The 10,415-nt window shown below is 41.6% G+C and overlaps 1 protein-coding gene across 4 annotated transcripts in view; it reads left to right on the forward strand.

Annotated features, from left to right (window-relative positions):
- The window catches only part of USO1 (USO1 vesicle transport factor), a 96,592-nt gene that overhangs the window by 23,356 nt on the left and 62,821 nt on the right, over window positions 1–10,415 (forward strand). For all 4 annotated transcript variants that reach the window (XM_011927197.1, XM_011927196.1, XM_011927198.1 and 1 more), the window contains exons 2-3: window positions 2,125–2,211; window positions 2,291–2,355. In XM_011927197.1, the coding sequence (XP_011782587.1) occupies window positions 2,125–2,211; window positions 2,291–2,355 (152 nt within the window). The remainder of the gene's footprint in view (window positions 1–2,124; window positions 2,212–2,290; window positions 2,356–10,415) is intronic.

Genomic DNA, 10,415 nt, shown 5'->3' on the forward strand with positions numbered 1-10,415 from the left:
CTCCTGCCTCAGCCTCCCCAGTAGCTGGGACTACAGGCGCCCGCCACCTCGCCCGGCTAGTTTTTTGTATTTTTTAGTGGAGACGGGGTTTCACCATGTTAGCCAGGATGGTCTCGATCTCCTGACCTCGTGATCCACCCATCGCGGCCTCCCAAAGTGCTGGGATTACAGGCCACCACGCCTGGCCTAAACTATGTTCTTTATCAGATGTTTTCCACATATTTTCACCCAGTCTGTGGTTTACCTTTTCAGTCTCTTCATACTGTCTTTTGAACAGCAGAAGCGGGGCTGGGTGCAGTGGCTCACATCTGTAATCCCAGCACTTTGAGAGGCCAACGTGGAAGAATCGCTTGAGACCAGGAGTTCAAGAGAAGACTGAGCAACATAGTTAGATGCTGTCTCTAAAAATTATAAGAAGATTAGCCAGGTGTGGTTGTGGTTGTGTGCCTGTGGGCCTAGCTACTGGAGAGGCTGAGGTGGGAGGATTGCTTGAGCACAGGAGGTTGAGGCTACAGTGAGCTGTGATTGCACCACTGTACTCCAACCTGGGAGATAGAGCAAGAACCCATCTCAAAAAAAAAAAGCAGAAGTGATGAAATCTAATTTATTACATTTTTCTTATTTATTTATTTTTGAGACAGAGTCTCATTCTGTCACCAGGCTGGAGTGCAGTTCTGCGATCTCAGCTCACTGCAACCTCCGCCTCCCAGGTTCAAGCGATTCTCCTGTCTCAGCTTCCCGAGTAGCTGGGACTACAGGCACGCACTACCTCACCCAGCTAATTTTTGTATTTTTAGTAGAGACAGGGTTTCACCATGTTGGCCAGGATGGCCTCGATCTCTTGACTTTGTGATCCACCTGCCTTGGCCTCCCAAAGTGCTGAGATTACAGGCGTGAACCACTGTGCCCATTTTAATTTTTCTTTTATGAATGTGGCATCTTAGAAGTCTTTGCCTAAATAAAGGTCACGAGGATTTTCTCACATGCTTTCTTCTAGAAGTTTTATAGTTTTAGGTTTCCACATTCTTTTTAAATGTAATTTTATATGCACAATCTGGTACTTTTGCTTTACTGAATCCGTAATTTAAATTTAGTTTTATAACTTGCTTTTTTTCTTCTCATTACTGTACCACAGTATTTTCATATCAGTAGTTAATTCTTTTGAATACCTACATGGCGTTCCATCAAAGAATGTATTACAATTGTATTAGCATGTTATTTGTTTTTTCCTATTTTAATAATGTTCCAAGATTTGTTTTAAAATTTAGTTGAAATTTTGGTTTCAGCTGGGTGCAGTGGCTCACACCTGTAATCCCAGCACTTTGCGGGGCCCAGGCGGTGGATTGCCTGAAGTCAGGAGCTCTAGACCAGCCTGGCCAATATAGTGAAACCCTGTCTACTAAAAATACTAAAATTAGCCGGGCATGGTGGCAGGTGCCTGTAATCCCAGCTTTTCAGGGGGCCGAGGCAGTAGAATCGCTTGAACCCAAGAGGCGGAGGTTGCAGTGAGTTGAGATCGCCCTGTCACACTCCAGCCTGGGGGACAAGAACAAGACTTTGTCTCAAAAAAAAAAAAAAAAAATTTTTTTTTGGTTTCTATAAATTACTGTATAATGAAGCGTTTCATCCTTGTACATTTTGAGGCACACTTAAAACATAAAAGTTTTGATATAAAGTTTTGACTTTTCTTCTTCAAATATATGATGAAAATGTCAGGAAAAAGTTATGATGTAAACAATTACTATTTTAAAAATTTTAAATAACTGTCTATCTTCTATCATAACCATATCGGATTATGCTCCCCTCATGGTTCAAACAGTCATAATAGACCTGATTAGAAAGCTATGATTTTACCAATTATTTCTTTGAATTCCTCAATTTATATGCTTTATTTTGACTTCTCTTTCAGCCCCTCCCACTTTTTAAGTCTCTGCAAAAAAAACTATTTGATCTCTGTAATGAGGTTATACTACTACTAAATGGATAGTTAGATTTCTGAAAGACTATTTCTGTTACATCCCTTGTGCTGAATTTTTTTTTTTAATTATATGGCATACATTTAGGGGATAAAAATTTCATGTTTTTTAAAAATTATTTTAATGCCATTTTATTTTTTCATGACAGATTCAAAAGCTTTGTGACAGAGTAGCTTCATCTACTTTATTGGATGATCGAAGAAATGCCGTTCGTGCTCTCAAATCATTATCTAAGGTTTGTAACTTTGTAAATGTTTTAAGTTTCTTAAGTTGGAAATTAGTTACTTTAGTAACATTTTTATTTTTATGTGCAGAAATATCGCTTGGAAGTGGGTATACAAGCTATGGAACATCTTATTCATGTTTTACAAACAGATCGGTAAGTCTCTATGTAATGATTTTTTCCCCTAATATTTCTGGAACTTTTAATTTGTTTTAGAGTCAGCATCACTATTCCAAAAGATTGCGCTTTTTTTTTTGGTATTTTTTGGTAGAGATGGGGTTTGCCATGTTGCCCAGGCTGGTCTCGAACTCCTGGGCTTAGGCGATCTGCCCAACTTGGCCTCCCAAAGTACTGTGATTATAGGTGTGAGCCACTGCGCCTGGCCCCAAAAGTTGTTGACATACTAAAGCTATGAAGTTTTTACTTCAGTTGTCATTTTGATAAATATTTATTGGACACTGAGTACAAGCCACTGTGTTAAGCATAGAACAGACATAAAAATGGGATGAAGCAACTCTTTCATTTAGAGGCTTGAGATTTTGAGTTTGAATTGGGCAAGTGGTATTCATTTACATTGAGCAAGTAGATACTCATTTACATGTAATATACATATTTTGGTATTCAGACTTGCTTTTTAAGAGAAATAAACTGCAGTAATAAGAGTTAAATGTTAAATATGAGCCTGTCTTAAGAGAAAGATTGCCAGGTATGGTGGCTCAAGCCTGAAATTCCAGCACCTTGGAAGGTTGATGTGGGAGGATTGCTTGAGCCCAGGAGTTCGATACTAGTCTGGGCAATATAAAAAATAAAAATTAGGCCAGGAATGGTGGCTCACGCCTGGAATCCCAGCAATTTGGGAAACCGAGGCAGGTGGATTACTTGAGATCAGGAGTTCAAGACCAGTCTAGCCAAATGGTGAAACCTGGTCTCTACTAAAAATACAAAAATTAGCCAGGCCCGCTGGTGCGTGCCTGTAATCCCAGCTACTCAGGAGTCTGAGGCAGGAGAAATCGCTTGAACCTGGGAGGTGGAGACTACAGTTAACCAAGATCCAGCAACTGCACTTCAACCTGGGCAACAGAGCGAGACTCTGTCTTGCAAAAACAAAAAAGATAAATAATAAAATAAAATAAAAATTAGCTGGGTGTGGTGTCACATACCTGTGGTCCCAGCTTCTCATGAGGCTGAGGTGGGAGGATCACTTGAGCCTAGGAAGTCAAGGCTGCAGTGAGCCATGATCATACCACTGTACTCCAACCTGGGCAGCAGAGTGAGACCTTGTCTTGAAAAAATAAATATAAATTTAAAGAAAAAGAAGCGGCCGGGCACGATGGCTCATGCCTGTAATCCCAGCACTTTGGGAGGCTGAGGCGGGTGGATCATCTGAGGTTGGGAGTTCAAGACCAGCCTGACCAACATGGAGAAACCCCGTCTCTACTAAAAGTACAAAATATAGCCGGTTATGGTGGCACATGCCTGTAATCCCAACTACTAGAGAGGCTGAGGCAGGAGAATTGCCTGAACCTGGGAGGCAGAGGTTGCAGTGAGCCAAGATCACGCCATTGCACTCCAGCCTGGGCAACGAGAGCAAAACTCCATCTCAAAAAAAAAAAAAAGAAAGAAAAAGAAGCATCATTTAGCCTATTTTTAGCTCTTTCAATTTTTTTCTTTTTTTCTTTTTTTTTTTTTTTTGAGACAGAGTTTCATTCTCGTTGCCCAGGCTAGAGTGCAATAGTGCAATATAGGCTCACTGCAGCCTCTGCCTCCCAGGTTCAAGCGATTCTGCTGCCTCAGCCTCCTGAGTAGCTGGTATTACAGGCATGCACCACCATGCCTGCCTAATTTTGTATTTTTAGTAGAGATGGGGTTTCTCGATGTTGATCAGGCTGGTCTCAAACTCCCGACCTCGGGTGATCCGCCCACCTGAGTCTCCCAAAGTGCTGGGGATTACAGGTGTGAGCCACCACACCTGGCCGTCAATTTCTTTTTAAGAGATTTTATCTCCATCTTTGGTTTTCATTAACTGTGCATGGATAGCTTCCAGATCTTAGCTACAGTTGAATGTGTCTTATAAGCTTTAGCTGCACATCATACATTTCTACCCTACCGAAATCTCTCATAAGCCTTTCAAATTCAGAATATTCAAAGTTAATTTTTCTCTGGTCCTCCTTCTAGGCTTTCCATGCCCCCTTCAACCGCTTTTACCCTGAGTTCATCTCAGTCATGAGCATCTTTCCATTCAAGTGAGAAACTGGAGGATTCTTAGGGAACTCATTCCTCTCCTGAACTCATCATGCCTACACAGGCCGCAAAACAGCTAGAGTCCATTATTTTCTTTCCATTTCCTTTTTTGGCCTTAGTTCTGGCTCAATGTCAATCACTTAAATAATTTCCATAACCTCTGTGTTGGTTATCTTTGACTGTGTAGCAAATTACTTTGAAACTTAGTGGTTCAAAATAAAATATTTATCATCTCACAGTTTCTGTGGATCAGGAATTGAGGAGCAACTTAGCTAAGTGGGCTGAGGGTCTCTCATGAAGTTGCCATGAAGCCATCAGCCAGGTCTGCAGTCATCTGAAGGCTTGACTGGGGCTGGAGGATCTGATTCCAAGATGGCTTACTCACATTACTGTTGACAAGAGGCCTCAGTTCCTCACCATGTTTCTCTCTCAGTGGGGCTGTTTGATATCCCAGCTGCTCTCCCAGAGCAAACTATCCTAGAGAGATCACAAATAGAGAGCCACAATGCCTTTTATAACTCAATCTCCAAAGTCATGTACTGGCAATCCCATCGTATTCTAGTTGTTAGAAGCAGGTTAATAAGTACAGTCTATACTTAAGGAGAAGAGAATTAGGCTTCACTTTTTTGAAAGGAGCTGAATCGAAAAGTTTTGGACGATAGTTGAAAACAATCATCATCTCCAAAGTATTATTTTCCTCCAATCTCTTTGTATTTCCAGTCAGTCTATATATTGCAAGAATTATCCTTCTGAAATGCACATCTTCAGTCTTTCTCCTATTTAGTGCATTTCACCAGTTCAGTGAAGTGTAAAGTTCATGTTTCTCAAACAAAGCAAAATATAAATGCTTTTAAAAGATCTGTGTACTGCCTGTCTAACCTCATAGATTCATTTTCAGTTATATTTCAGTTATGCCCAGCTGCTTTTCCATACCAGTTAGGACCTTTTTTCTTCTCCCCAGACAGTGTAACTCAAATTGACTACCTTTTCAAAGCCAGTAAGTCTAGTGTATTTGAATAAGTGAATTGGATGCATCAGGTCTCTCTGTGTTATTAACATCATAGTAGGTAACTGTGGTAGACAGAATTGTGGTCTCCCAAAGATATCTACATCCTAATCAACAAAACCTGTGAATTTTATCTTAGATAGTGAGAGAGACTTTGCAGATATGATTAAGTTAAGGACTTTGAGATGAGAGAATTATTCTGGATTACCCTGGTGGACCCAGTGTTATCACAGGGTCCTTAGAAGTAGAACAGGAAAAGGCCGGGCGTGGTGGCTGACACCTGTAATCCCAGCACTTTGGGAGGCCAAGGCAGGTGAATCACGAGGTCAGGAGATCGAGACCATCCTGGCTAACACGGTGAAACCCCATCTCTACTAAAAATACAAAAAATCAGCCAGGCATGGTGGCGGGCACCTGTAGTCCCAGTTACTCAGGAGGCTGAGGCAGGAGAATGGCAAGAATCCAGGAGGCGGAGCTTGCAGTGAGGCAAGATGGTGCCACTGCCTTCCAGCCTGGGCAACAGAGCAAGACTCTGTCTCAAAACAAAAAAGGCCTTTCCGGCGGTGACGACCTACCCACTTGAGAACATGCCTCTCGCAAAGGATCTCCTTCATCCCTCCCCAGAAGAGGAGAAGAGGAAACACAAAAAGAAACGCCTGGTGCAGAGCCCCAATTCCTACTTCATGGATGTGAAATGCCCAGGATGCTATAAAATCACCACGGTCTTTAGCCATGCACAAACGGTAGTTTTGTGTGTTGGCTGCTCCACTGTCCTCTGCCAGCCTACAGGAGGAAAAGCAAGGCTTACAGAAGGATGTTCCTTTAGGAGGAAGCAGCACTAAAGGCACTCTGAATCAAGATGAGTGGGAAACCATCTCAATAAACACATTTTGGATAAAAAAAAAAAAAAAAAAAAAGAAGAAGTAGAACAGGAATGCAGAAGAGGAGGTCAGAGTCCTGTGATAGAAAAAAAAGGACTCAACCTGCTCTTGGTGGCTTTCAAAATGGAGAGAAGGAGCCATGAGCCAGGGAATGTGGGTGGCCTTTAGAAGAGCTGGAAAAAAGGAGATTAGTGTGCTGATTATACATACTTATAATCTTTTTTATTCTATGAGTGTGAAATCACACGCACATTTTATTACCAAGTCGTATAAAGTTAATGATGAAATGATTAGCATCTCTTATGTAAAGTGGTCTTTATTGTCTTTTTTTTTTTTTTTTGGAGACAGAGTTTCACTCTTGTTCCCCAGGCTAGAGTGCAATGGCATGATCTCAGCTCACTGCAACCTCTGCCACCTGGATTCAAGTGATTCTCCTGCCTCAGCCTCCCAAGTAGCTGAGATTACAGGCACCTGCCACCACGGCCGGCTAATTTTTTGTATTTTTAGTAGAGATGGGGTTTCTCCATGTTGGTCAGGCTGGTCTCGAACTCCTGACCTCAGGTGATCTGCCCGCCTCAGCCTCCCAAAGTGCTGGGATTACAGGCATGAGCCACTGCGCCCAGCTATTGTCATTTTTGCCACACAGCAGAAGTGTGTAGATACTCTTGATAAAGGTTAAGTAATAGGTTAAAAAAATTTATTGCACATTTACTGTGTTAGGCATTATGCTTAGAAGTAGAGTATACCACATGGTCTTGTGAATGTGTGAACAAATAATTGTATCATGTCAGGGGCTGCTGAATGTTTTATTTTAACTCTCAGACAATAATAACAAAGAAAAACGTATAATAGCCTTGTTGTGTTTCATTCACTTTCTTGTGTTAAATTCCCTTTCCATTTGCCTGTGGTACTTATCTGTTTTCCTGTTTTCAGAGTGTTTTCTGAAGATTTTTTTTAATTTAATTGAATGCAGGGGTCTATTTATTTTATTTTATTTTTTTTAGACAAAGTCTCACTCTGTTGCCCAGGCTGGAGTACAGTGGCACGATCTTGGCTCACTGCATCACTGCAGCCTCCACTTCCTGGGTTCAAGTGATTCTCCTGCCTCAGCCTCCCAAGTAGCTGGGATTACAGGCACATGCCACTCCAACTAATTTTTTGTATTTTTATTTTTATTTTTTTAGTAGAGATGGGGTTACACCGTCTTAGCCAGGATGGTCTCAATCTCCTGATCTCGTGATCCGCCTGCCTCAGCCTCCCAAAATGCTGGGATTACAGGCATGAGCCACTGTGCCCAGCCTCAGAGGTCTATATTCTACAACCATCTCCCCTCTCCACATTCTCATCTTCATTACTGTTTCATCTTTCTTCTCCTGACCTATACAACTAATGCTGAGAATCCTTACACTGAACCCTCTTCAACTTCAGCTATGTCAAACAAAGTTTTGTTCCCTTTCTTGACATTACCTCAAACCCCATCTGGCTGTGGGGTCTGCTTCCCTATAACCATCCTTTTTTTTTTCCCGAGACAGAGTTTTGCTCCTATTGCCCAGGCTGGAGTGCAATGGCTCGATCTCGGCTCACCGCAGCCTCTGCCTCCCGGGTTCAAGCAATTCTTCTGCCTCAGCCTCCCGAGTAGCTGGGATTACAGGCATGCATCACCATGCCCAGCTAATTTTGTATTTTTGGTAGAGACATGGTTTCTCCATGTTGGTCAGACTGGTCTTGAACTGCTGACCTCAGATGATCTGCCTACTTCGGGCTCCCGAAGTGCTGGGATTACAGATGTGAGCCACCATGCCCAGCCCCCTGTAACCATGTTAAAGAGAGACCACTCATTCTCCTAACTCCCATACTCAGGGCCCAAAACTTGTCTCTCACTGACATTTTCAAAACCATGATACCTCAATGGTTTTTTTAAATTGAGATATAATTTGTATATCATAAAGTTCACTCTTTTAAAGTGTACATTTTAGTGGTTTTAATATCTTCACAAAATTGTACAATCATCACCACTAATTCCAGAACATTTGCATCATGCCAAAAAGAAATCCCATATTCATTATCTGTCATTTTCTATTTTCCTCCCCCACCCCCTCTCGCATACTTGGCAACCACTAATCTACTTTCTGTCTTTATAGATTTGACTGTTTTGGACATTTCATATAGATGGAATTACACTGTATGTGGCCCTTGTTTCTGGCTTCTTAGCATAATTTAGGGTTCATCCATGTTGCAGCATGTATTAGTACATCATTCTTTTTTATGGCTGAATAATCTTTTGTGTAGTTATACCACATTTCGTTTACCCATTCATCAATTGTTGGACATTTTGGGTATTTCTACTTTTTTGCTATTATGAGTAATGCTGCTATGAACATTCATGTACTGATTTTTGTAAGGACATACATTTTCATTTCACTGTGTTCTGTATCTAGCAGTGCAGTTGCTGGGTCATGGGATAAGTTGTTTAACTTTTTGAGGAATTGCCAAACTCTGTTCACTACAGAGTATAAATACTTGTATAAAATGGCTATAACATTTTACATTTCCATCTACAATGTGTGAAGGTCCCAATTTCTCTGTATTCTTACCAGCACTTGTTATTAACCTTTATTCAAAAGTGACCATCCTAGTAAATATAAAATATAAACTGGTATTTCTTAATTTCCTTTTCTTTTTTTTTTTTGAGATGGAGTCTCTCTCTGTTGCCCAGGCTGGAGTGCAGTGGCACGATCTCGGCTCACTGCAACCTCTGCCTCCTGGGTTCAAGTGATTCTCCTGCCTCAGCCTCCCCAGTAGCTGGGATTACAGGCATGCACCACCACACCCAGCTAATTTTTGTATTTTTAGTAGAGACAGAGTTTGACTACATTGGCCAGGCTGTTGTCAGACTCCTGACCTCACGTGATCTGCCCGCCTTGGCCTCCCAAAGTGCTAGGATTACAGGTGTGAGCCACTGCACCCTGCCTCATTTTCTTTCTTTTTTTTTTTTTGAGATGGAGTTTCCCTTTCGTTGCCCAGGCTGGAGTGCAGTGGCGCAATCTGGCTCACCACAAACTCTGCCTCCTGGGTTCAAATGATTCTCCTACCTCAGCCTCCCAAGTAGCTGGGATTACAGGCATGCATCTACCACTCCCAGCTAATTTTTTGTATTTTTAGTAGAGATGGGGTTTCTCCATATTGGTCATGCTGGTCTCGAACTCCTGACCTCAGGTGATCCCCCAACCTCGGCCTCCCAAAGTGCTGGGATTATAGGTGTGAGCCACCGCGCCCAGCCCAGCCTCGTTTTCTAATTGTTTTGATTTGCATTTCCCCAATGACTGAAGATGTTGACGTTCTCTTCATGTGATTATTGGCCATTTCAATGTAGTAGTCCTATACTTCTCTAGTAAAGTTTACTGTCAAGTGTTTTAATCTTTTTGATGTTACTTACTTACTTTTTGATGTTAATTACACATTTTTTATAGTTTGCACTCTGATATTTTCTTAGAGTAGGCCTTTAGAAATGGAATTTTCTAAAATTTCTAAATAACTAAAAATGGTCGTAACAGTTTACACTTTCATCAGCAGTGTATAAGTGTAAAAATTTCTTTTTTTCTAATTGTTTTGATTTGCATTTCCCCAACGACTGAAGATGTTGACAGTCTCTTCACGTGATTATTGGCCATTTGCAGAAATGTCTATTCATATCCTTTACACATTTTTAATTGGGTTACTTGTCTTTCTGTTTTTTTGTTTGTTTGTTTTTTGAGATGGAGTCTCACTCTGTCGCCCAGGCTGGAGTACAGTGGCAGGAGCTCAACTGACTATAGCCTCCACCTCCCAGGTTCAAGCGATTCTCCTGCCTCTGCCTCCCAAGTAGCCGGAATTATAGGCATGCACCAGCATACCCTGCTAATTTTTGTATCTTTAGTTAAGATGGGGTTTTGCCATGTTAGCAAGGCTGGTCTTGAAACTCCTGAGCTCAAGCAGTCTGCCCACATTGGCCTCCTAAAGTGCTGGGATTACAGGTGTGAGCCACCACATCTGGCCTGCTTATCTTTTTTATTATGTATATATGTATGTATGTGTGTGTGTGTGTGTGT

The sequence above is a fragment of the Colobus angolensis genome, unplaced genomic scaffold, assembly GCF_000951035.1.
Source record: "Colobus angolensis palliatus isolate OR3802 unplaced genomic scaffold, Cang.pa_1.0 Scaffold70, whole genome shotgun sequence".
In the NCBI taxonomy this organism is placed as follows: Eukaryota; Metazoa; Chordata; class Mammalia; order Primates; family Cercopithecidae; genus Colobus; species Colobus angolensis.